General features: G+C 58.1%; 1 protein-coding gene across 1 annotated transcript; it reads left to right on the top strand.

Moving 5' to 3' along the window:
• Nucleotides 1–41: 41 nt before the first annotated feature.
• On the top strand, nt 42–25,732 carry EXOC3 (exocyst complex component 3). The gene is made up of 13 exons (XM_070056959.2): nt 42–175; nt 2,677–2,869; nt 4,812–5,031; nt 9,125–9,806; nt 11,630–11,747; nt 12,801–12,926; nt 15,572–15,672; nt 17,447–17,557; nt 17,634–17,784; nt 18,904–19,026; nt 24,095–24,256; nt 24,629–24,756; nt 25,481–25,732. Exons 2-13 carry the CDS (start codon nt 2,726–2,728, stop codon nt 25,650–25,652), a joined length of 2,238 nt encoding a protein of 745 aa, XP_069913060.2. The 5' UTR covers nt 42–175; nt 2,677–2,725; the 3' UTR covers nt 25,653–25,732.

Genomic DNA, 25,732 nt, shown 5'->3' with positions numbered 1-25,732 from the left:
CCCGGAGCACCGGACGGTCTTGCCGTCCCGAAGGCCCGCCCACTGGCCAGGCCCCGCCCGCCACCTGCGTCGCCGGAAGCGGAAGTGCCCTTCAGCGTCCACTTCCTGTCGGGCCCGGGAGCGGGCGGCGGCTGCAGCGGCGGCGGCGGCTGCAGCGGCAGCGGCGGCGCGGGCGGTGAGGCGTTGTGGGGTCCGAAGGCTTGCGGTCCGCTGGGTGGTGGCCGCCGACCCTGCCGCCGTTGTCCTTGGGCGTCCGCGGGATGAGCGGCGGCCGGGGCGGGGCCCGAGGGCGGGGCTCCCCGAGGCCGTCTGGGCCGCGGTGCGGTGTCCGCCTCGCTGTGTCCTCTCGGCTCGGGAGTCTCTTCAGCCGGGTGTCACCCCGCGCGGGTCATACCCCGGCCTGAGTGTCACCCCCGCGGGTCGTCCCCTGGCCGGGTGTTAGCCCCGTGGGTCGTCCACCAGTGCGGGTGTCACCCCCACGGATCGTCCCCCTGCCTGTCACCCCTGCGGGTCGTCCCCCGGCCCGGGTGTCCCCCCCGCGGGTCATACCCCGGCCTGAGTGTCACCCCCGCGGGTCGTCCCCCTGCCTGAGTGTCACCCCTGCGGGTCATCCCCCGGCCTGAGTGTCACCCCCGCGTTTCGTCCCCGGCCTGAGTGTCACTCCCGCGGGTCGTCCCCGGGCACGGTGTCACCCCCGGGGCGTCGCCCCCTGGCCCGGGAGTCACCCCCGCGGGTCGCTCCCGAGCACAGGTGTCACCCCGTGGTGTCTGCCCATCTGACTCCTCAGCCCATCGGTGCCTCCCCGATGCCGGTGTGGGAGGGCTGTGGAGGTTCCTCAGGGTCTCTGGGGCCCTAGGAGTTCCCGTCTGGCCTGGGGAGACTGGCGCACCCTGTGCGGTCCCTGGTGAGCCTCCTGCTTTCCCCGTCTGTTCAGAGGCGAGCCCTCCGCTGCCCTGCACCCAGGAAGGGTGCTGAGGGCCAGTGCGGCCGGGCTCAGGGCACGCTGCCAGCGTCTTGGCTGTGGTCATCAAGATGAGGGTCCCGTGTCAGCGGGAACATGGTCGTGTGCAAAGCCGCGCTCTGCGTACTGAAGCAATGCAGGGAGCAGCGGGGGCCACCGAGCCGGCAGGAGAGGGCGCCTGGGGGGGCGGGGGGACGCGGCTGCCTCTGGCGTGTCCGTAGCTCCCATGCGTCGTTGTATGTGGTTTGATTTCGTAACCAGGGGAGGAGAAGAGGGTAGCGGTTGCAGTGCCGCCTCTGAAAGAGAAGAGACCCGCACGTTCTCCTGAGAGCCGGGAATGGGAATGAGAAAGCCCGGCAGAGGTGGCCGTGGTGGGGGTAGTGCTGGAGCTGGGGCCGCTGGCGGGGGAGCTGGGTCAGCGCCTGTGCCGCGTCCCCTGCCCTCCCCACCCTCTGTCAGGGCTGTGAAATGCAGGGGATGGAGTTGTGCGTGGTGATTTGCAGGGTGGCCCTGGGTGCGTGCTCGCCCTCTGGGGCAGTTGTGCGCGGCCCTGGGCTGGCGAGAAGGCTCCTGTCAGGGGCGCCGCAGGGCCTCGGGCTGACGTGTGCAGGTTCACGCACAGGGACTGGTGCGCGCGCTTGCTTTCTCGTGCACAGGGGTTTCTTTCTTCCTTTTTCTTTTTTATTAAGATTTATTTATTTATTTGAAAGAGTTACACATTGAGAGGAGAGGCAGAGAGAGAGAGGGGTCTTCCACCGCTGGTTCACTCCTCAACCAGCCACTACAGTCGGAGCTGTGCTAATTTGAAGCCAGGAGCCAGGAGCTTCTTCCGGGTCTCCCACATGGGTGCAGGGGCCCAAGGACTTGGGCCATGTTCTACTGCTTTCCCAGGCCATAGCGGAAGCTGGATCAGAAGTGGAGCAGCCGGGACTGGAGCCGGCGCCCATGTGGGATGCCGGCATTGCAGGCAGCAGCTTTATGCGCTACACCACAGTGCCGGCCCCAACAGGGGTTTCTACATGTAATGTAAAACCATCCCTGAGGGGCCGGCGCTGTGGTGCAGTGGGTTAACGCCCTGGCCTAAAGCACCAGCATCCCATATTGGTGCCGGTTCTAGTCCCGGCTGCTCTTCTTCCGATCTAGCTCTCTGCTGTGGCCTGGGAAAGCAGTGGAGGATGGCTCAAGTCCTTGGGCCCCTACATCCATGTGGGAGACCCGGAAGAAGCTCCTGGCTCCTGGCTTCAGATCCAGCCGTTGCGGCCATCTGGGGAGTGAACCATCAGATGGAAGACCTCTCTCTCTCTCTCTCTCTCTCTGCCTCTTCTCTCTCTGTGTAGCTCAGACTTTGAAATAAATAAATAAATCTTAAAAAAAAAAATCCCTGAATTTGAGTCAGGGGGTTCATGAGCCTGGTTACGCTTTCTTTCTAGTTTACTTGCGGTCTCAGACACCTCTCATATGGCCCCAGATGGTCAGTCGACTGGGGGTGTTCAGTGCCCTTGTGGTCAGCTGGCTATAGGGGGAGTGCTCAGTGCCCACATGGTCAGCTGGGTAGGGACGTGCTCTGTGCCCACGTGGTCAGCTGGCTGGGGGACATGCTCTGTGCCCACGTGGTCAGCTGGCTGGGGGCGTGCTCAGTGCCCACATGGCCAGCTGGCTGGGGACGTGCTCGGTGCCCGTGTCTCCACCTTCCTAACCCTGTCTCTCTTGTACAGTCAGTGCCCCTGGAATGACAGGCGTGGGGACTGTGCCCTCTCGTGGACCATGAAGGAGACCGACCGCGAGGCTGTGGCAACGGCCGTGCAGCGGGTAGCTGGCATGCTTCAGCGCCCGGACCAGCTGGACAAAGTGCAGCAGTACCGCCGAAGAGAGGCTCGGAAGAAGGCCTCCGTGGAGGCCAGGCTGAAGGTAGGCGGCCGCACCTGCTGCACTCTGGGCGGGACAGTCATTTATTTTGAACTTGGGTTCCTGCCTGACAGTGTCACAGTGAGTTTGCTCAGCTGGACTTTCTGAGGACGAGGACGAGGCAGAGCTGGGCTCCTCCCAGTCAGCAGATTCGCAGGAGAAACCAGGTCCTGGTCCTGCCGGGCTGAGCGTGCCAGGAGTCAGGAGGAAGAGCTACACACCTTTTTTTTTTTTTAAGATTGATTTATTTATTTGAAAGGCAGAGTTACAGGGAGGGGGAGAGAGCGAGCTCTTTCATATCCTGGTTCCCCCCCAAATGGCAGCAACAGCTAGGATGGAGGCAGGCTGGAGCCAGGAGCTTCGTCTGGGTCTCCCACGTGGGTGCAGGGGCCCAAGGTCTTGGGCATCCTCCGCGGCCTTCCCGGGCATGTTGGCAGGAAGCTGCATTGGAAGTGGAGCGGCTGGGACTCGAGCAGCTGCTTGTGTGGCGAGCCGGCATCTCGTAACCCACTGCTCCATGACACTGGCCCCTGGACAGGTTCACAAAGTGTGTGTGGGAGTGAGACAGAAAAGGTATTTTATGGTTTAGATTGGCTTTCAGCCTGACTGATCTGAGCAGGCAAGGTTTTATTGAAATAGGCACATTCAGTGTAGTCATAGCAGGTTAGAACCACGGCCTGCCTGGCTGCCACCCACCCGAGCCGTGCAGGACCTGAGAGAGGGCCTTGAGGAGAGCCAGCTCACACGGGCAGGGCAGTGAGCTTGCGCTCCACTTGGAGACAGGAGGGCTGTCAGCGAGCCAGGGTGGGCTCGTTCGTGTCCCAGCCAGGCACCCAGAGCCCCCTGCACTGCTCTGAAACAGCGGCTTCCTGTTAACTGGAAAAACAGTTTGGACCTGCTGTGTTTCTAGCCTGAGCTTTTATCTGCTGTCAAAATGTGTGGGACTTGGCCGGCGCCGCGGCTCACTTGGCTAATCCTCCGCCTGCGGTGCCAGCACCCCAGGTCCTAGTCCCGGTTGGGGTGCCAGATTCTGTCCCGGTTGCTTCCCTTCCAGTCCAGCTCTCTGCTGTGGCCCAGGAAGGCAATGGAGGATGGCCCAAGTGCTTGGGCCCTGCACCCCATGGGAGACCAGGAGAAGCACCTGGCTCCTGGCTTTGGATTGGTGCAGCGTGCCAGCAGTAGCGGTCATTTGGGGGGTGAACCAACGGAAAAGGAAGACCTTTTTCTCTCTCTCACTGTCTAACTCTGCCTGTCCAAAAAAAAAGTGTGGGACTAACAGTCGTCATAGTGACTTAGAGACCTTGAGGGGTTGTTGTGACTATGGATGCCTGTTTCTAGGTGTGACATAGACTCCCGGTGAATGTTGTTCCTGGCTGGTCCCTCCCTTCCCCATCCCCGGCCATGGCTCCTGCACGGCCCTCCCCGTGGCTGTGCTGCTCTGGCTGGCCCAGCACGAGAGCCCACACCCCGATGTGCCAGTTCAGTGTGGGGTCCACCACCCTTGCATCGAGTCTGGGCCCAGGTGAGTGGTGGGAGCCCCAGCTGAGGAAGAAGTCTGCTAGTTTCCTGTACCTCAGGAAGCTCTGTTGGAAAGGTGGGAGATACCCGGGTGATGTCCCTCTAAGGAGGTCATTTAAGAGGTGGCGAGGGCCCGAGGCAGGCCCAGGAGGTGTCCGTTGTCATCAGGTGGCGAGGCAGGACAGGGCTCTCGGGAAGATTTCTTGTCAGAGCTTTCAGAGGCATCGTTGTTCCGTCCCAAGGCAGCAGTGAGAAAAGAAGCGATCTGAGTAAATCTCTGTCCACTTGATTCCTTTTTCTGGATGGGAACTATCTCTTGCTGCTGAGATGCATCTTCTGAACTTGGCCATCCTGGGGAAGGTTTGCTCGTTGGGATGCAGCTGGTGGCTGTCTCTGGCTCTGCTCACCTGCACACTGTCTCCCTTAGGCTGCGATCCAGTCACAGCTGGACGGGGTGCGCACGGGCTTGAGCCAGCTCCACAACGCACTGAGCGATGTCAAGGACATCCAGCAGGCGCTGGCCGACGTCAGCAAGGACTGGAGGCAGAGCATCAACACCATCGAGAGCCTCAAGGACGTGAAGGACGCTGTGGTGCAGCATAGCCAGCTGGCCGCCGCCGTGGAGAACCTCAAGAACATCTTCTCAGGTGCCCTGGCCGGCGGCGGGGCCTGGCGGTCGTGGGCTGCCCACTGCCCATGTTCACACCCCGGCCGTTACTCGAGGCGTTTTGGAGACCTGTCGGAGTGGGCAGTGAGCCTGTGTCCCACCTGCTCAGTTTCTTCTGGCACTGACGGCCCTGGCTCTGCAGGGAGGCCCAGAGCTGAGTGAGCAGTGTTGGAACAGTGTCCTTGTGGGCTGTGGGCTGTGTGAGGGAGCTGGGGGAGCAGCGGCGCACGGGCCTGCGGAGCAGGGGCCTGGTGGAGCTGTGCATGGCAGGGCGGGGCGACGCTTTCAGAGTGGTCTCTCTCAGTACCTGGTGAGCAGGAGCCTCGGGCTCAGCAGCCTGGCCTGGAGCAGTGTCAGGTGCACCTGGGTGGTGGCTCCTGGCATTTGTGCTCACACACCTCCCCACTCGCGGGGATGTGACCTGGTCTTAGGCCCCCAGAACATGTCTTTCCCCTCCATCACCTGCCAGCGTCCCCGATGTGCTTCAGACCCCCCAAGCAGCAGCCTTGGCGTGGTCGGACTCCTTACCTGTCTCCCTCAAACATCTTGCACCAAAGTCTTCTTTCTGCTCCGTCCCCACAGTGCCAGGTCAGGAGTCAAGGTCTGCCCAGTGCCCTGGGATTCCAGCTTCCTCCCCACTTGGCTCCGTGCTGGCCATGGCTGCTTGGCTGTGCTCCACAGCATCATAGCTACTGTCTGAACACTGAGGCCAAAGTGCCCAGGTCCTGAAGTCATGTGTGGTTGGTATGGTGCCCACACCCATGGCATACCTTGGTCTGTGTAGCCCAGCCTCCCCTGGCGTCTACTTGTGCCTGGAGCTACAGCCTGGCTGAGCCCGTCACTGTCCCCCTGTGTGTGCCCATCCTTTGGTGGCACAGAACCTATCACTTCTTACGTCGTCCCAACTGTCACGTTCACAGCAGGTGCTTGGGAAGCCGCTCCTCTCGGTGGCTGTTGACTGCCTGAAGTTGGAGCAGAGGCCCCACACCTGAACTGCCCTGGTGGTACTCAGCTGGCGCTGTCCTCGTCCATCTTGCTGCTCCTGTAACCTCCTGTTGCCTGACTGCATCTTCCTGTGAGACTAGCGCCTCGTGACCAGAGTTAGTCGCTGGGATTCGTTCATCCCCAGCTGTTGAAATGATTCTCTTCACTTGATGAACAGAGGGCCCTGTCGCGTGCACACGTTCCTGTTAGCGTGGATTTCCACTGGGAACCTGTGGCCTGTGGTTCCCTCGTGCCTGGAAGTCCTCGGGCGTAGCTGTGGACACAGGCCCCTTGGTCCTGTTAGGCCGCGTGTGACAGAGCTCACACCTCGGTGGCTGTAGGTGTGTGCGTGGTAGTTGTAAGCACACGCTGCTGTTGTCCTTGCACACGTGAAAAGCTGTACCCGTGACGCAGGAACTCCCCCAGCCCCAACACCTGCCTTTCTGCCTCGTGTCTCACGGGATGTGACTGCTGTGTGCACCTCAGGTGTACGTGGGACCACACGGCGTTTGTCTTTGTGTCTGGTGTGATTCACTTAGTTTGGTGAGAATTGCTTCCCCCTTCCAGGCTGACTGGGGTTGTTTTATAAATACGCGGCCTTGGCGGCTGCCGTCTATTGATGAACACTGGGGTTGCTTCTGTGTCTGGATTGCTGTTGTCAGTAGTGCTGTGAACGTGGCTTTGCAGATGTCTCAGTTCTTTCAGAAACATACTCAGGAGTGGGATTGCTGCATTTTATGTACTTCTGGTTTTAATTTTTATTTTGTTTATTTGAAAGGCAGAGAGACAGACAGGGAGAAAGACCTTTTCTCTGCCGGTTCCCTCCCTAATGGGCCGGGCTGAAGCTAGCGAATGGTCACAAGTCCAGGGCTCCCGCGTGGGTGCTGGGGACCCAGCTGTCTGACCGTGGCCTGGTGCTCCCCAGTGTCTGCAGTAGTAGGATGCTGGAGCCAGGAGCCAGAGGTGGAGCTCACACCCAGGCACTGCTGTGTGAGCTGCGGGCGTCTTCACACTGAGGCCAGACGCCCAGCCCTGTTGCCAGTTTTTGAATCAGGTTATTTTGTTGTCGTTGAGTGTAAGGTGTTTTCTGAATATTCTGCATATTAATCCTTTATCAGATAGTGCTACTTCTCCCACTCTGTGGGTTACCCCTTGATGCACAAAGTTTTAAATTTTTCATAAAATCCGGTTTATTTTTTCTTTTGCTGCCTGTGCCTTTGGTGTCTCCCCCAAGAAACCGTTGCCGCGTCAGGTGTCATGGGGCCGGCATCGTGGGTCAGTGGGTTAAGCTGGGTCGAGACATCCGCACCCATCATCAGAAAGCAGCGGATGACTGCGCAGTTGGCTGGGCCCCTGCCGCCCGTGTAGGAGACCCAGCTAGAACTTCTCGTAGTGGATACTGCCCAAGTGTTCGCAGTGAGGCCACCGCCTCCTGGCCGCCGGACAGGGCTGTGGTCCTTGTGAAGGCACGCCTGCCTGAACGAGTGTGGCTGCCTGCCTGAACGGGTGTGGCTGCCGTAAGCGTAAGGTTTGGGGTGTTATTGGAGACTGCTCTTCGGAAAACTCCTTACCATGCTTCAAGGACACAGAAGGTGAGCCAGCAGCAGCTGGGACTTCTCTCCCACGATAAATATGTCCCACGGCACTTACCTCCCTTCCTCGTGCCTGCTTGTCCTGCAGTGATTTGTAGGGCACATCCTTGATTGTTACGTTACTAGTTGAACCCTAGGCTGGAGCTGGCCAGTGGCATTCGTGGGGTGAATGCCTGTGTTCCGGCTCATCATCTGAAACTCCGCAGTTCCTAGCTCCTGACTGGCTTGGCCCATCCCAGAGTTAGTTCCCCTGCTTCCCGGGATTCCTGCTGTGCGTATGTCGGTCTGTGTGCAGCTGCCCGGGCTTCCTTGTGCTCTGTTCACTTTGCTTCAGTCTGTCTGTGGATTCTTCTTCTGCCTGCTCAAGTCTCTCTTTGAATTCCTTAGTGCACTTTTTTTCAGTATCAGTTTCTTTTTGGGTTTTCTCTTTTTTGACATTCCTTTTAGTTTTATATCACTTTTTTTTACGATTTATTTTATTTATTTAAAAGGCAGAGTTAGAGAGCAAGAGGTCTTCCATCCGCTGGTTCACTCCCCAAATGGTGCATCAGCCTGGGCTGGGCCAGGCAGAAGCCAGAAACCACTAGTTTTATCTGGGTCTCCCATGCTAGTGCAGGGGCCCAAGCACTTGGGCCATCCTCTGCTGCTTTCCCAGGTGCATTAGCAGGGACCTGGATTGAAAGTGGAGCAGCTGGGACTCGAACTGGCAGCGGCTCAACCTGCTGAGCCACGGCGCCAGTCCATAACGCTTTCTTTACTTTCTCTGTGTCTCTTTTTAGTTCTCGAGCATCTTTAAACTCGTTGCAAAGCTTTTGACTAGGAGTTCTGCATCAGGTCTTCCGGGAGAGAATTTACTTTTTCCTTTGGGTGTATTTTCCTCCTTCTTCGTATGTCTTACGATTTTTGCCCAAACTGGACATGGAATTTAACAGTGTGGAAACCCTGGAGTCCCGTCTGCCTTTCCAGGGTGTGCTGGTTTCACTCTTTGCCTCTGGGCTGCTGCAGGCTGGCTGTGTGCTGAGCTCCTCCCAGGTCTTCTGAGCCTTGCCTTGTCCTGGGCATGCCCAGTGACTTTCTATTCGGAACATCTTTGTCTGGCTTCAAAGCAGGGTAGTAGGGGGCCTGACCCTTTTAATGCCCTGGAAGTCAGTTTAGCAGGAGAGTGAGGGGCACTCCCAGAACAGATCCTGGGTGTTTAGAGCGTGGGATTTTTCTTGGCCCTCTACCCCCTCCATTGTCTCCTGCCAGTGGAGTGCAGGCTGCCTGTCCCGAGGCTGGCGGTGAGGGTGGGTCGCTCCTCCTGTGAAGGCAGTGTAGCACCCGGGCCTCCTCTGGCAGGCAGAAGCCTGGATGAGATTGTGCAGTTCCCATGTAGTGCACATCAGGTGGGGCCTGCCGGTACCGCTGTCTCTCTGGGGAGAGGGTGCTCGCCTGCCCAGACCCTGCCCACCCCTTGGGTGCGTTTCTTCATGGTGTGGTCTTGTGTCTGTTCCCCAGTGCCCGAGATTGTGAGGGAGACCCAGGACCTGATTGAGCAGGGGGCGCTCCTGCAGGCACACCGCAAGCTGATGGAGCTGGAGTGCTCGCGGGACGGGCTGATGTACGAGCAGTACCGCATGGACAGTGGCAACACGCGCGACATGACCCTCATCCACGGCTACTTCGGCAGCACGCAGGCGCTCTCCGACGAGCTGGCCAAGCAGCTGTGGATGGTGCTGCAGAGGTCACTGGTCACCGTCCGCCGAGACCCCACCTTGCTGGTGTCTGTGGTCAGGATCATCGAGAGGGAAGAAAAAATTGACAGGCGTATACTTGACCGCAAAAAGCAAACCGGCTTTGTTCCTCCCGGGAGGCCCAAAAATTGGAAAGAGAAAATGTTTGCCATCTTGGACAGAACCGTGACCACCAGAATCGAGGGCACACAGGCAGACACCCGGGAGTCGGACAAGATGTGGCTGGTCCGCCACCTGGAGATCATAAGGAAGTACGTCCTGGACGACCTCATCGTGGCCAAAAACCTGATGGTTCAGTGTTTTCCTCCCCATTACGAGATCTTCAAGAATCTCCTGGGCATGTACCACCAGGCCCTGAGCACACGCATGCAGGAGCTCGCGGCGGAAGACCTGGAAGCCAGTGAGATCGTGAGCCTGCTGACCTGGGTGCTGAACACCTACGCCAGGTAAAGCCGCTCCGCACGGCCGGGGCAGTCTCCGGCGAGTCTGTTGGCTCTCTGCTGCAGGCAGAGCGTAGCTTGCTGGTGCGCCTGAGGGGACTTCCTTGGGGTCAGGACCAGCCTGTGGTTTCAGTGCTGCCTGTCTGTGGGACCCTGCTCTTGCCGTCCAGTCTCTGTCGAGCAGGTGCAGCGTCGGGCTCGCTCTCTGTGCTCACCATGTGCCGGGTGCTCCTCCCAGCAGCACCGCGGGGCAGGAGTGTTCTTTCCCATTTGACGCGAGCACACCTGCCCCAGGAGCTGCTGGGACTTGCACCAGGCACCAGCTGGTGAGATGGCCACCATCCGCTTCCAGTTTCTGAGGAAGGGAGGGTTCAGGTTCACACAGCCAGCGAGTGGGGAGCAGGGTTCCAGCCCGGGCTCTGGGCCTTGCCGGAGCTCTGGCCGCTAGGTTGTGGGTGTTTGCTTGTGTCACTCACGTTCCCACTGCCTACGCTGTCAGCACCGTGTGTCCCTGGAAGGCCTGTGGCAGCCTGGTGGACTGTGTCAGGGCAGTTGAGCTGCTCCCTAGCCCTCACTGGAGGTTCTCGAGGCAGAGATAACCTGGGCTAAGTGAGCAGCCCCTCGTGCTTGCAGAATTCTCTGCAAGTGCTTGGACCCCTCGCAGACCGTGGCCCAGGCGTTAATGTCCGTCACTCAGGGTCTGAGTGCATGTGTAGGGAGTGTGGCTTGCACACGAGATTTCTGCACCTCCACACCGCAGACTTCTCTTCTGTTGTTTTTTGTTTGTTTGTTTTAAAAATTTATCTATTTTTATTTGAATGGCAGGGTTACAGAGAAGCAGAGAGAGAGTGAGAGAGACCAGTCTTCCATCCGCTGGTTCACTCCCTAAATGGCCAGAACAGCCGGAGCTGGGTCTGTCCAAAGCCAGGAGCCAGGAGCTTCCTCTGGGTCTCCCCGTGGGTGCAGGGGCCCTAGCACTGGGCCATCTCCACTGCTTTCCCAAGCCATAGCAGAGAGCTGGATCAGAAGTGGAGCAGCGGAGACTTGAACCAGTGCCCATGTGGGATGCCAGCACTGAGGGCGGCAGCTTTCCCACTACGTCACAGCGCCCGCCCGAAGACCACAGACTTCTAAGAGCACTGCCACATACTCATGACTGTTTGTGATGAGACTTCTTTTTTTTTATGATTTATTTATTTGCAAGTCAGAGTTACACAGAGAGGAGAGGCAGAAAGAGAGAGAGAGAGAGAAAGGTCTTCCATCCGATGGTTATCTCCCCAATTGGCCACAACGGCTGGAGCTGCACTGATCCAAAGCCAGGAGCTTCTTCTGGGTCTGCTACGTGGGTGCAGGGGCCCAGAGACTTGGGCCATCTTCTGCTTTCCCAGGCCACAGCACAGTGGGCTGCGCATGACTTCACTTAACTCTTGCTGGCTTGCTTTTAGTCCATCATGCCCAGTTGTGCTCCTGCAGAAACTGGTGGCTCTGCGTCCAAATTGCAGCACTTTTTATCTTCTTACTCAGTAGGACGTGCTGACCCAGCACTTGCATGAGTGAACAGACGGCTCGCTTGCACGGGGCTCTGTCTGGCGTTTGAGCCCCTGGCCCCTGTGAGGCCGAGGGCTGGGTTAGAGTGACTTGGACATGCACCAATATGTGATGCCTCCTCCCTCGGGTCTGCCCACAAGGCCCCTGTCGTGCCCGAATGGTGACTGCACCGCGTCCAGGGTGGTGGACTCGTGTGTCAGAAGGAATCGCGCTCCTAGACTCAGCCAAGAGTGTTCTGTGTCCCTTGTGACCCAGCATTCCCCTTCCTGGTTTCACTGCAGTGCAGAGATGATGGGAAACGCAGAGCTGGCCCCGGAAGTGGACGTGCACGCCCTGGAGCCTTTACTTTCTCCAGATGTGGTCTCTGAGCTGCTGGACACGTACATGTCAACTCTCACTGTGAGTAGAGCCTGGCAACAGTCCCACCGCTGTGTCCACTGGGCGTGGCCAGCCTTAGGGGCAAAAGAAGGTAGGGTGAGAGAGAAGGCTTGGCATGTCCCTCCCAGGTGTGCTCTGCCACCTTGGCTCTGTCTAGGACTTGAAGTGGCCGGGAGAGCGGTCCATTCTCTGTCCCTGGAGTGGGGCTGTACCCCTGCAGGCTGGCGAGACCTGACGTCCATGCCACATACAGTGGTGCCTGCCAGATGCCTAGTTCTGAGTCCCAGTGAGGGTGGCAGTTAGGGGACCAGTGGGCAGGTGCGGCTGTAGCCGGCTGACCACAGGCAGTCTTCCAGTTAGACAGGGTTGGGTTCTGCTTCCTCGGAAAGGGTGTGACCAAAGTATGAGTGAACTTTCGATGGCTACAAGGAGATACCCTCTTCAGGCTTCTTTCTGAAGCAAAGGCGCTTGCTTTGGCTCGCGGTTCCAGAGATTCACAGTCCAGGGTTGGGCAGACCCCATTGGTCCAGCCCCTGGTGATGTGTTCTTGCGGGCAGAGTCCCAGGGCAGTGCAGGGACCACATGGCCAGAGACAGGGAGCGCACAGGGCTGTGTCAGTGTCTGTGGGCTCTTGTGAAGGCCCGGATCAGCTGTGGGTGCCCCGTGCATACAGACAGTGTACACGCGTCCAGCACCAGGCGCAGACCCACCTCCTCAGTGCTGTTCACACAAGACGAGACGGCCTTCTGGTGCTGGGGTCCTAGGAGTGGAGGCCGTGTCTTCTGGGGGGATTGAGCTGATGTGGCTGCTGGGTCTGGGCCTGGATGTGCCCAGCCTGACCGGTGCCTGCTGTCTGCTGCCTGGCCCTGTCCTCCAGTGGGATGGCCGTACGCAAGGCTCCTGTCCTCCAGTGGGATGGCCGTATGCAAGGCTCCTAGTCCGTGGAGGCTGTGCTAGGGTCCGGGGAGCAGGGCTTTGTGACGTACGGTCTGGTCTGTGCAGCTGCTCACGGCTGCAGAACTCTGGGCGGGACTCAGAGCTCTGCTCTCCTCCATGGTATTGAACCTCTTCTAGTCAAACATCATTGCCTGGCTGCGGAAGGCTCTAGAAACAGACAAGAAAGACTGGAGCAAAGAGACGGAGCCCGAAGCTGACCAGGACGGGTACTACCAGACCACACTCCCTGCCATCGTCTTCCAGGTGCGGTCTTGGGTGGTCAGTGGGATCCATGGGATCACACACAGATGCAGTACACCTGATCTTTCTTAGAAAGCATGGAGACACGTGCACGAGTCCTGTCCCCGCCCAGTGCCCCCCAGGACTGCACTCGCCTCGTAGTCTTACAGGAGGTCTTCATGGTTTTCTCATCTCTGGGTTACTCCTGACTTAGAACACGGTGCACCCCCGTTACTCCTGACTTAGAACCTGGGTGCACCCCGGTTACTCCTGACTTAGAACCTGGGTGCACCCCTGTTACTCCTGACTTAGAACCTGGGTGCACCCCGTTACTCCTGACTTAGAACATGGTGCACCCCTGTTACTCCTGACCTAGAACCTGGGTGTACCCCCTGTTACTCCTGACTTAGAACACGGGTGCACACACTGTTACTCCTGACTTAGAACATGGTGCACTCCCTATTACTCCTGACTTAGAACACGGTGCACCCCTGTTACGCCTAACTTAGAACCCGGATGCACCCCCTGTTGCTCCTGACTTAGAACCCGGTGCACCCCTGTTGCTCCTGACTTAGAACCCGGGTGCACCCCCTGTTACTCCTGACTTAGAACACGGTGCACCCCTGTTACTCCTGACCTAGACCACAGTACACCCCTGTTACTCCTGACTTAGAACCTGTGTACCCCCTGTTACTCGTGACTTAGAACACGATACACCACAGTTACTCCTGACTTAGAACACGGTGCACCCCCTGTTACTCCTGACTTAGAACACGGTGCACCCCCTGTCACTCCTGACTTAGAACCTGGGTGCACCCCTGTTACTCGTGACTTAGAACACGGTGTACCCCCTGTTACTCCTGACTTAGAACACGGTGCACCCCCTGTTACTCCTGACTTAGAACCCGGGTGCACCCTCTGTAACTACTGACTTAGAACCCGGTGCACCCCCCGTTACTCCTGACTTAGAATTGGGAGCACCCCCTGTTACTCCTGACTTAGAACATGGTGCACCCCCCGTTACTCCTGACTTAGAACACGGTGCACCCCTGTTACTCCTGACTTAGAACACGGTGCACCCCCTGTCACTCCTGACTTAGAACCTGGGTGCACCCCTGTTACTCGTGACTTAGAACACGGTGTACCCCCTGTTACTCCTGACTTAGAACACGGTGCACCCCCTGTTACTCCTGACTTAGAACCCGGGTGCACCCTCTGTAACTACTGACTTAGAACCCGGTGCACCCCCCGTTACTCCTGACTTAGAACACGGTGCACCCCCTGTAACTCCTGACTTAGAACACGGGTACACCCCCTGTTACTCCTGACTTAGAATTGGGAGCACCCCCTGTTACTCCTGACTTAGAACATGGTGCACCTCCCGTTACTCCTGACTTAGAACACGGTGCACCCCTGTTACTCCTGACTTAGAACACGGTACACCCCCTGTAACTCCTGACTTAGAACATGGGTGCACCCCTGTTACTCGTGACTTAGAACCGGTGCACCCCTGTTACTCCTGACTTAGAACCGGTGCACCCCTGTTACTCCTGACTTAGAACACGGTGCACCCCCTGTTACTCCTGACTTAGAACACAGTGCACCCCTGTTACTCGTGACTTAGAACCGGTGCACCCCTGTTACTCCTGACTTAGAACCGGTGCACCCCTGTTACTCGTGACTTAGAACCGGTGCACCCCTGTTACTCCTGACTTAGAACCCGGTGCATCCCCTGTTACTCCTGACTTAGAACCCGGTGTACCCCCTGTAACTCCTGACTTAGAACATGATGTACCCCCTGTAACTCCTGACTTAGAACACGGTGCACCCCTGTTACTCCTGACTTAGAACCCGGTGCATCCCCTGTTACTCGTGACTTAGAACACGGTGCACCCCCTGTTACTCCTGACTTAGAACCGGTGCACCCCCTGTTACTCCTGACTTAGAACACGGTGCACCCCCTGTTACTCCTGACTTAGAACACGGTACACCCCTGTTACTCCTGACTTAGAACACGGTACACCCCTGTTACTCCTGACTTAGAACCGGTGCACCCCTGTTACTCGTGGCGGACCTGAGCTGCTTCTGTGGTGCCCAGGCCTGTCGATGCCGAGGCGTCCTCAGAAGTGCTGTGCACTGAGTGGGGAGCACTAGTGTCAGTCGCTTCCTGCACTTTTACTTTGGTCCCATGCTGGGGTCAGACCCCCCGTCCTCTCACCACTGGCGGCTTTCTGGTGCCGGCCACCTCACGTGTTGCTCCCTTGCACTTGCCTCTTGCTTGAGTGGCGTTGCTGAAGGGGCAGGCGTGGGGCAGGGAGCTCTGCCTGCTCAGAGCAGTTTGAACCGCAGGCAGGAGTGCGGGCTGCTGGGCACGGGGCCTCTCGCGTGGCACTGTCCTCACCTCCCCTGTGTTTTGGAGCTGCCATGAGAGGCATGTGCAACTGGAGCCCTGGGGGCGTAGGCTGTGCAGCCCAGCCCCTGGCCCGTGGCCCAGCATCGCCTCCTGGACGGTCCCCGTCAGCCCTCACGTCAGCACGTGGACAAGTAGCGTGTGCTATTTTTGAGGTAGTTGGGTTTTTCTCTGAATGTGCAGTAGCGGCTGAGGTTTGTGGGTACTGGGAAGCCTGCACTCCACTGGTTACGTCAGTGCTCACACCTTCTGATTTTAGATGTTTGAACAGAATCTTCAAGTTGCTGCTCAGATAAGTGAGGACTTGAAAACCAAGGTGCTGGTTCTGTGTCTGCAGCAGATGAACTCTTTCCTAAGCAGGTACGCGTCTTTGCCCCTGTGCAGTGTAGAAGTGATGTGTTACAGTTAAGAGCAGGCATCTGTGATCCAAGGATAGTTTAAGCCCAGAGGCTCTGAGAAAGCCCCTCTGCACCCACAGTGGCTCTCCTAAGGCTGCCGTTAGGGTGGGGTGCACTCTCCCTCCGGGCCTCACCCTCAGCAGTGATGTGTTCTGAGAGTGAACCGCTGGGGACGGGGGGACAGCTATGCCAGCTGAGGCAGTAACTCCCCTCCAGGGCTGCCCCTGGCAGAACTGGGCCTGGACGGAGCTCGAGGTGGGCTGTGCCCAGCGTGCTGCTCTCTTCTAAGCTGTTGGCAGAGCAGATCTCAGCCCTGTACAGCAGTAGGGAGGCGTGGAAGAGCCTGTGTCTGTCAGCTGGGATCTGCAGCCACCCTCGCCTGACCTCTCCACTCCCACCATCCTCTCTCCCTCTCCTTTCTCTGCTGAAGACCTTCCAGGTGCATCCCAGACCTCTCAAAGCAGTGCTGTCGGCTCACACTTCCCAGTTGTCTCTGACATTTCCTGGCTGTGTGTCACATGGAACCAGCAGGTCTATGCTGCAGGTGGCCATGAGGGCTCCCGCCACCAAGTCGGTGGTTTGTGGGAGGTGGGCAGATAAGTCTCCTGGAGTGCTGGCCCTCACACTGCCAGCTGCCTGAGACCAGCAGGCAGCTCTGAGGCTTCTTGGGGCCCTGCTGGTCTGTTTATTGACCTGGGCTCCCCATTGCAGTCTGTCAGGAGACTTAGAATCCGCCTGTCATGCCGAGGGCTCAAGGGCTGACGACCAGGCCTCTCACCCAGACTCCCCATCCAACATCCATCCACCCATGGGGATGGGGCTCAAGTTCCCTGAGACGGTTCCTCCAGAGGTCCTGGCCAAGTTAGCCCCCTCATCAGAGGTCAGAATGCGTGTGCAGTGGGATCGTCTGTAAGACAAACGTTCCCAGACCATCCGCGGTTGTTCAGCCACCGGAGCCATGCTTGGACAGAGCGGAGTGGGTGCTTGTCCATTGCCGGTGTGCAGCGTGAACACAGCCCACACGTGTACTGTGTAGGCCCAGGGGTCTCCACAGCAGGCCTGAAAGCAAAGTGCATGCTGTCTTGGCCTTGACATTTTAAGTCTAATTTATTTAAATATGACTTCTTCTGAGGCAGTTTTGGAAAGGAACATCTTACCTTTTTTAAAATGATTTTTGAAGATTTATTTTATTTGAAAGACTTACACAGGAGAGGCAGGAGCGAGAGAGAGAGAGAGGGATCTTCCATCCGATGGTTCACTCCCCAGTTGGCTGCAATGGCTGGAGCTGTGCCGATTTGAAGCCAGGAGTTAGGAGCCTCCTCCAGGTCTCCTATGCAAGTGCAGGGGCCCAAGGATCGGAAGAGAAGCAGCCGGGTCTCCAACCCAACCGGCGCCCATATGGGATGCCAGTGCTTCAGGCCAGGGCGTTAACCTGCTGCGCCACAGCGCCGGTCCCAAGGGACATCTTACCTTACATTGATGCTGTTCTATGAGTTTCTAGGTGAATTGTGTGTAAGATAAAATAAGATAATGCTTCCTGAAGTCCCTGTAATCAGGTATCTTCATGATCAGGGTATCAGAATATAGAACCATGTTTCCATACCTGGTACAGAATTGAATCTGGTTTGTTGCTGGGGACGTGGGGTTGTTGCACCAGACAGAGTCAGCGCGGTGTTGGGAATGGCTGTTGGCTGTCCTTGCTTGATGAGACTCTTGCCTGGGCTGTGCGTCTGTAGGTACCGGGAAGAGGCACAGCTGTATAAGGAGGAGCACCTGAGGAACCGGCAGCAGCCGCACTGCTACGTCCAGTACATGATCGCAGTCATCAACAACTGCCAGACGTTCAAGTGAGTGTCGTGTGGAACGGGACAAAGCGGCCACAGTGCGCAGCCACCTCCTTGAGCCTGAAATGTTTCCTTGCAGAGAATCCATCGTGAGCTTAAAAAAGAAGTATTTAAAGAACGAAGTGGAGGAGGGCATGGCCCCCAGCCAACCCAACATGGACGGGATATTAGACGCCATTGCAAAGGAGGGCTGTGGCAGCCTTCTGGAGGAGGTCTTCCTGGACCTGGAGGTGGGTGATTCCCTTGGGCGCAGGTGTAGGAGGCACACCGTAAACTGTCCAGGTGGACACTGTGTGTACTGACCTGTACACTGCACTCGTACTCAGTGTTGGAGGGTGTCTGTGTCTGGGGTGCGCCCTCGGCAGAGACCCCCAGGAAGCACTGAAGCCGTGAGCAACTCGGTGCATGCAGAGTAGGAACAAGCGTGGAGAAGCTGTCCCCACACCAGACTGCACAGCTGTGTGAAAACAGCACAGGCGTCACGTGACCTGTCACTGACTCAGAGGCCTCACATACGTGAGCCGGTGGGTTTCCTGCACACGTAGAGGGGCTCAGTATCACTTAGGTGTATGCCGGGCACCCTCGCTTGGGTCCTGCTGGAAGGGAGCTTGGGTGCTGCGTGGTTCCAGTGTCACGTGGTGGGCGTGCTGTGGCAGTGTAAGAGCTTCCTCACAAGTGGCTGAAGAGAAAGAAAGTGTTTGCCTTTGAGAGAATGTCAGAAAGCTTATTAGCAAGACAGCATGACAGCAGTTAACACAGGCCTTGCGTGGACACTTCCTGGGAAGGGGAGCACCAGTGTCCTGACCGAGGAGCAGGGGCCGGTGCAGGCTGAACGTCGTCTGTTGCTGGAGCGGGAGCAGCTCTGTGGCTGAGGGCAGAGAACAGAGGTGTGGCGCTGCGTCGGGGAGCTTGGGGGAGCAGTTCGGAAGTCTGGTTCTCAGAGTTCTGGTTGGTGCACTGTGGACTGAGGAATTCGGCTTTAGGAATTTCACCAGCAGAAATGTGCAGATTCCCTGCCGCACTGCGTACAGTTGAAAACATGAGGACGTTTCAGTGTCCTTCAGTAGAGAATCTAGCTGGTAAACTGGAGTGTGAACATGTAGGTGTCTGAGCCATGGAATGAAGCTCAGCACACACAGGACTCCATATCTGATGTCGTACACAGAGCTACACGTCTCACGCGTGGTTTAGGGGAGCCCGTCCCAGTGGTTGCAGGTAGTGCACGTGCAGCGCATCTGCAGGTGACGAGTGTGTGTCGCGGTCATCAGTGGGCCTGGCAGAGGCACACGGCCGTGACCCCCTCCTGGGTGCACGGTCCCATGGGCGTTGTTCCTGTGATGTGCTTGCAGCAACATCTGAATGAGCTCATGACGAAGAAGTGGCTTCTGGGGTCAAACGCCGTGGACATCATCTGTGTCACCGTGGAAGACTATTTCAACGATTTTGCCAAAATCAAAAAGCCATATAAAAAGGTAAGAATGTGGGTTCACTGGAACCAGTGTCTCCAAGAAGGCTGTGGGGGGCGTCAGTGAGCACTGAGGCACCGCTCACCTGACCTCCAGGGGGCACCACTCACCTGAGGCACAGCTCACCTGCCCACTTGTCTTCCCTGGGCAAGAGGGCCCAGCACTGGGGGCTGCAAGCCCTTCTCAGACCCCTCCAGTGCACGCTCAGGTTGCTGGCCTGTCCACTCTGCAGTGGCCAGAGCCCATGGTCAGTGGGCTGGAGGGACTGCATGCACCTGCAGAGCCTGTCTGGCTGCCTCCCCTCCTACCCCCACACCAGGTGCTGTGTCTTCTCCTTACCCATGTCTCGGGCATCTTTTCTTACAGTCGTTGCTACTCTTAAGTTTTACGTTTGGGGGCTAGTGCTGTGGCATAGTGGGTAAAACCGCTGGCATCCCATATGCACACCAGTTTGAGTCCCGGCTGTTCCATTTTCCATCTAACTCCCTGCTAATGAGCCTGGGAAGGCAGTGGAAGATTGCCCAAGTGCTTGGCCCCTGCACCCATGTAGGAGACCCGAAAGAAGCTCCTGGCTCCTGGCTTTGGATCAGCCCAGCTCCTGCTGTTGCAGCCATTTGGGGAGTGAACCAGCAGATGGAAAACCTTTCTCGCTGTCTACTCCCTGCCAACTCTGCCTTTTCACTAAATAAATCTTTTAAAAGGAGTTTTAACTTAAAAAAAAAGTTTAGTTTTTATTTAGTTAAAAGGCAGAGCAACAGAGAGAGCTTCCATCTGCTCTTTACTCCCCAGATGTCTCCAAAAGCCGAGGCCGGGCCAGGCTGAAGCTGGGAGCCAGGAGCTCCTTCTGAGTCTCCCCTATGAGTGGCAAAGCCTGCTTCCTCCCAGGTGCATTGTGGGAAGCTGGCTGGGAAGGCGGGGGCGGGACCTGACCCAGGCCCTCTGAGCTGGGCTGTCGGTGTCATGAGCGGGGCGAGTGCGTGCAGCAGGAGAACGGACGTCCAGCTGCCTGTGTCTGGCTGATGGAAATCCAGGTGGTTTGATAGCTTCCGTGTATGCCCAGCCCTCTGTCCATCTGTCTAGCTTCTTTCACTCCACATGGACAGCCGTAGCCTCTGTGTGCGAGGGCGTTGTGTGCCGTTTTCATTGCTGGTGGTCACCACCGCCCTGTCTTCCCTGTCCCCACACTGGCTGGGACACCCAGCACGGCCCAACTCCTGATTTTAAGGGAAATTCTTCCAACTCCTCGCTTTTAGAAAGGAGCCCCACAGGGAGATCCAGAGGTGGTAAATTGACTGAACTTGATTGGACTCATCACGGCAGCCAGAGGCCTCCGCCAACAGTCACGGCCAGCGAAAGCAAGCCCGGGAGAACGCCTTGCCGAGTGACAAGTGCGGTTGTTGTGGCCCTTGTCCTGGGCAAGCGCAGGGACAAGAAACCCAGGAGTCACACCCCCTCCCCCACTCCCAGGCCAGCCAAGACTGGCCGTGAGCATGGGACCTGTGATGAGGGTGCTCACTCCTGTGCTGTGGGTGAGTGTGCACTGGTGCACCCTGGGTCACTCCACACCCAGCAAATGTCTTCAGAGGCCTTGGGCCCCAAGTGGGCCCATGAGGACAGAGAGGGGCCAGATCCCTGAGTGGTCCTCCTTCCTGGACGCTGGTTGGTGGCCTGGTGCCAGGGGTGAGGGGTCCAAGCAAGAGACCCAGGAGGAAAGGGAGGCCGTGGTGTGTGACGTGTATGCACACTGCATGCGTGGTGTAGAAATGTGTCTTTAATGTGTGTGGTGTGTATGTGTAGGATGTGTGAGGCTTGTGTATATTGTATGTTTTTGCATGTGTGAAATGTGTGTGTTGTATACATTGAGTGTGGGAATATGTGTACACATGTGTGCACATGTATGTGTATGCATGTGTATGGCCACGTATGCATGTGGTGTGGGCTGTGTGCTCGTTGCATGGAGGGTGCACTGTGTGTTGTGTACGTGGGTGTTACATTCTGCTTTGGTCATGCCCAGAGCTCCTCCCTGCTTGGAGTTGGGCTGAGGCGGTCCCTTGTAGGGGACAGCGCCAGGCATGGGACCAGCTGCCCCTGGTCCTAGGATTCCCTTTTAGGCAGGGCGGGTTGTTCTGAGGCCAGCACAGGTAAGAACTAGGAATGCACGCAGCCAGAGGAGGCAGGAGCTCCGAGCTGTCTGCAGGTTGGTGATCGGTGCGTGGTGGCCGTGGCTTCCCAAGAGCGCGTCACACCGGCAGGGGACCCCTCCCCCAGAGGCGGCCTCGCCCTCCTCGCGTGGCAGACCTTGTGTGTCTTACGTCTCGTATTTTACAGAGGACTGTGAGGAATGTTGGCAGATGGGAGCTGTTCATGTCCTTTCCTTTGTGTCCCGACGTCTCTTTCTTTCCTGACATTAATGTGATAAGGGGGAGGCTGTCCTGGACACCTCTCCTCTGACCAGGAGAGCACCCGTCTCTTCCTGACAGGAGCGCGTGTGTGGTTTGGGTTTGTTTTTAGCCAGGACCTGGCGTTGAGTTTTACTAATGGGCTTCTCCGTCTGTTGGAGTCTCTCCGGTGTCAGCCAAGGCCGTGAACTACGTGTAAAGGGTTTTCTGCTGTCAGTGACCTTTGTGTTTCTGAGACGAGTTCACCCGAGTCATGGGGGTTTCTTACTGCTCCGTGCTTGGTGGGTCTGCTCCTCGTGTTTTGTTGGGGATTCTCTCTTTCACCCAGATGTGCGTGTGGGACATGGCCTGTGATTTTCCTCCGAGTGTCTCTCGCTGGCTTTCTCCTCGCGCGTGTGGCGATCTGATGTGCTGACGTAGGGCGGACCCCTCTTCCCACGTCGTCTGGGGACTGGAAGCCCCTGCTCCTCCACGGTGTGGGAAGTCCCTGAGGTTTCTGAGTGGGTGTAGTGCCCCCTCTGCCCTGAGGGGGCTTTGGCCATCTGTTTGCTGGTGTGGGTGGTGTTTCGCTGTCAGCTAGCCTAGAAGTGCAGTCAACAGAAGGCCAGGGAAACACCAGATGGAGAACGCGGTGTGGCCAGTGCCCCTTCCCGGGGTTCTGACTTCCTCCGTGGCTACTTGTCTGCTGTGTGTCCTCCTTAGCCGCAAGCCCAGAGCCGTGTCCATACACTCACAGTGGCCCTCGTGCGTGTCCACACCTCCCTGAGCCGAGGAGGTTGTGGCCAGAGGCCGACTTCCTGGCCGTCCCCCATCCCTGGTCCTCGGCCCTCTCCCAGCTGAGGCCTGGCGGTGGGCTTGGGGAGTCTGCCCTGCATCCAGAGGGGTTGGGCCAGGCTGCGCACCCCCAGCATCGAGCGAAGGCCCCTCCCCCATCAGCATCTTGTTCCGCAGTCACCCCCTCTCCCTACTGGGTTCACCTGGAGCCCTCTGTCCTGAGCTCCGTCACAGTCCCGCATTTGTGCTGGGCCATCTGGGTTTGTAGTCTCTTGTAGGTTGGGGTCCTGGTTGGCTCTGAGTCGCATCTTGCTCCTCCTGCTTGTGTGTCTCTGTCCTGGGCTGGCCCCCGTCCCAGAATTCCTGTCTAGAGTCCTGGCCTGGTGTCTCAGGGCGTGACTTTACAGAGGACTGTGTGGGTGGTGCTGGGCTCTGGTGTCCGTGTGAGAAGAGGAGGTTAGGGTGCAGACGTGCACAGGGCCCTCAGGACACAGGGAGAGGACAGCGTCTGCACACCTAGGAGAGGCCTTGGCAGGGGCCAGCCCTGCCCACCCCTGGGTCTTGGATTCCACCTGCACAGTGTGGCACAGGTCTCTGCCACGGAGCCCTGGTCTGCGTCCTTGTTCATGGCAGCTGAGTGGACCGAGACAGCTTCTAGCATAGCTTCCCCTGAGGAACGACACCCTTGATTTTAGTGGAGTCAAATTCACCCCATTTTTTACGGTCCTATCGGTGTGTCTTGGGGAATCTTCCTTCCCCAGGAGCCTGAAGATTAAGCCGACTGCCGGGATGACCTGGCCTGAATCAGAGCCCTGCTTCCGTTAGTTCACGTCTCAACAATCGTGTTTCTCTTCCTGAAAACTATGGTTGTTTAATTTTAGGCTTACCTGGTCAGTTTTGTATCTTTTTGCTTTTGTATTTTGGACCTTCCGTATCTGGACACTAGATGCGTTGACTGGTGTCTGGGCCGCTTCTGTCTTGCGCTATGCTGTCCGTTGAGATGGGGTTTGAGCTCATGTTGGACAGGGGATTCTGGGAGCTAAGGGAAGGGTGCCTCTTCCGGCTGCCAGCAGCTGCCGGTGCTGTCGGTCTTCTTCAGGGCCCTGGGGTCTCCTTGCTTTGCTATGAAGCCGCACCCTCAGGACAGCGGTTGGCGTGGGTCTCAGTTCATGTCAGGGCAGCCTTCTCACGCTTGCTCAGGCCACAACAGAGTGGACGCAGCTGGGATCCCAATGTGATGTCAGCTGTCACATTGTCGATCCACAGTTGAGGGACGGCTGACCAACACCTGTGTGTCCCGATGGGCTCAGTCATGCCCACTTGTGTTCCTGCGCCGCCTTCCTGGCCTTCCCCCTTGGCTTCTCCTCTGGAAACCTCCCCAGTACTCGGGCTTGGGGCTCCTCTTCCCCCAGAGGTCCTGCCAGTGCTTGAGGTGTGGCTGTCATCAACCCCAAAGAACAGCAGGCTCGTGCCCCTGCACACACCTCTGTCCTGTCAAGCCCCACACCGTCCAGCCGCTCTGCCGAGGGGTCATAGCTCAGAGACAGTTGCGGGGCGGGGGGCTGAGGAGGGGGTCAGGAGACCTGAAGCAGGTTTCATAAAGCTGGTGCTGGGCTGGCGTGCATGGCAGCTTTCTCGTGCCCATAACGATGACGTCAAACCTGGGCTCTTTGTTCTGAGCATCGGCGTCCACACGCTGGGTACCCTGGAGGTCTCCCCGCTCAGCCCTGGGCCTCTGTGCTTGCAGTGACCCCGTTAGAGGTGTCCACGGGTTGGTAACAAAACTGCCGCTGTGCTTATTTGGCATAGTGGTACTCACACTACACCGGCCCGCGGTGGCGCCCAGGAGCAGGCGGGACAGCTGGCCGGCTGGGCGTCCGGCTGACTGTGCTTCCCTGCAGAGGATGACGGCGGAGGCGCACCGGCGCGTGGTGGTGGAGTACCTGCGGGCCGTCATGCAGAAGCGGATCTCCTTCCGCAGCCCCGAGGAACGCAAAGAGGGCGCTGAGAAGATGGTGAGGGAGGCGGAGCAGCTGCGTTTCCTGTTCCGGAAGCTGGCTTCTGTGAGTGTCGGGAGTGACCCAGGTGGTCTGGGTTCAGATCCTGCCCAGCCCTGTGGTTGGAGAGTGACTGAATTACCTCAGGGGCCCTGCTCTTTGAGTGCCTTCCCTGACCCCCCCTCCTGCCCCCCACCCCGTCCCATCTTGTTTCTGTGCCAGGCTGGTCACGAACCTCTGACCTGACTGAAGCCAGGCACAGGTGTGACAGGCACCCCTCACCCCAGCCCCGGCCCTGCAAGGAAAGCCCTGGCTCTCGGGGTGGATCGTGAGGGATTTTCACACAAGAGGAAGGTGCGGTGCTGGCCAGAACAGCACCTGCACCTGCAGCTGGCTGATGGAGCTGAGGCCACTCTCCGGGTCCCCGCTGCTGTCCAGGGGTTCGGTGAGGACGTGGATGGACATTGTGACACCATCGTGGCCGTTGCTGAAGTGATCAAGCTGACTGACCCGTCCCTGCTCTACTTGGAGGTGTCGACCCTGGTCAGCAAGTACCCCGACATCAGGTACGCGCGGCGCGGCGCCTGCCGGAGCACGTGCACCACCTCCTGGCTCTCGGGATCCAGAGGTGAAGGCTGGGCCTGCTGGTGGAGGGGGCTGGCAAAGGCACAGCAGACCAAGTTTTGGGGCCGGCTGAGCAGGCCCCTGCTGCGTCCTGCTGGCAGGACCCTTGGCCCAGGTCCACACAGCTGCATGTGGCTCAGCCACGCCAGCCTGAGTGGGCAGAAGCTATGGGCGTGTCACAGCAGCATGGGCCATGGGAGTGGGCTGAGCCAGTGACTGTAGGAACCTCGTGTGGGTCTCATGCCGTGCTATTCCCATGGACACAATATTCAGAGTCCCCAGTGTCAGGCTAAGGGAGCGGGCAGGTCCACGCCCCCGCCCATGGACCGAGCCTTTGTGATCCTGTCCCAGGCACCTGTTGCCTTCCCAAGGGGCCATGTTGTGTTGTGGAGCTCAGTGGGTACCTCCAAGGCCTCAGCTTCTCCTCTTACTGCTACGCTCTGCGAGGTGGGAAGAGCCAGGATCCTGGGTCCTCTGGGGTCTCCGTTTTACACTGGCAGCTTTTAAACCGAGACTTGGAGAAGCAGCATTCGAAAGCTGTCTGCCGTGGAGGTGGGGAGGAGCACAGTGGGGGACGGGCGCCTGCTGCTCACAGCTGTCCACATCCACCCGTGGGGGCCGGAGACGGTGAGGGGCACGTGTGGGCTGACATCTTCTCCCCTACAGAGATGACCACATTGGCGCTCTCCTGGCCATGCGGGGGGACGCTAGCCGGGACATGAAGCAGACCATCATAGAAACGCTGGAGCAGGGCCCCACGCAGGCCAACCCCAACTACGTGCCCATCTTCAAGGAGATCATGGTGCCCAGCCTGAACGTGGCAAAGCTCCTCAAGTAGCCACGTGGGTCGCCAGCCTGCCACTCAGCACCTTCTCGCCCACACCCTCAGAAACGCATTAAAAGCAAAGTTACACTCCA

Source organism: Oryctolagus cuniculus, chromosome 14 (assembly GCF_051225735.1).
Source record: "Oryctolagus cuniculus isolate XC-2025 breed Fujian yellow rabbit chromosome 14, ASM5122573v1, whole genome shotgun sequence".
Lineage (NCBI taxonomy): Eukaryota > Metazoa > Chordata > Mammalia > Lagomorpha > Leporidae > Oryctolagus > Oryctolagus cuniculus.
The sequence above is the reverse complement of the archived record's forward strand: the minus strand, read 5'-3'. Positions and strand labels throughout refer to the sequence as shown.

Bases quoted from the DNA above. Each gene is read 5' to 3' on its own strand.
- EXOC3 (XM_070056959.2), top strand. From the start codon at position 2,726: ATGAAGGAGACCGACCGCGAGGCTGTGGCAACGGCCGTGCAGCGGGTA. The intron at 19,027-24,094 runs GTAAGAATGTGG...GCTTCCCTGCAG, and splicing joins TCAAAAAGCCATATAAAAAG to AGGATGACGGCGGAGGCGCA. The intron at 24,257-24,628 runs GTGAGTGTCGGG...GCTGCTGTCCAG, and splicing joins TGTTCCGGAAGCTGGCTTCT to GGGTTCGGTGAGGACGTGGA.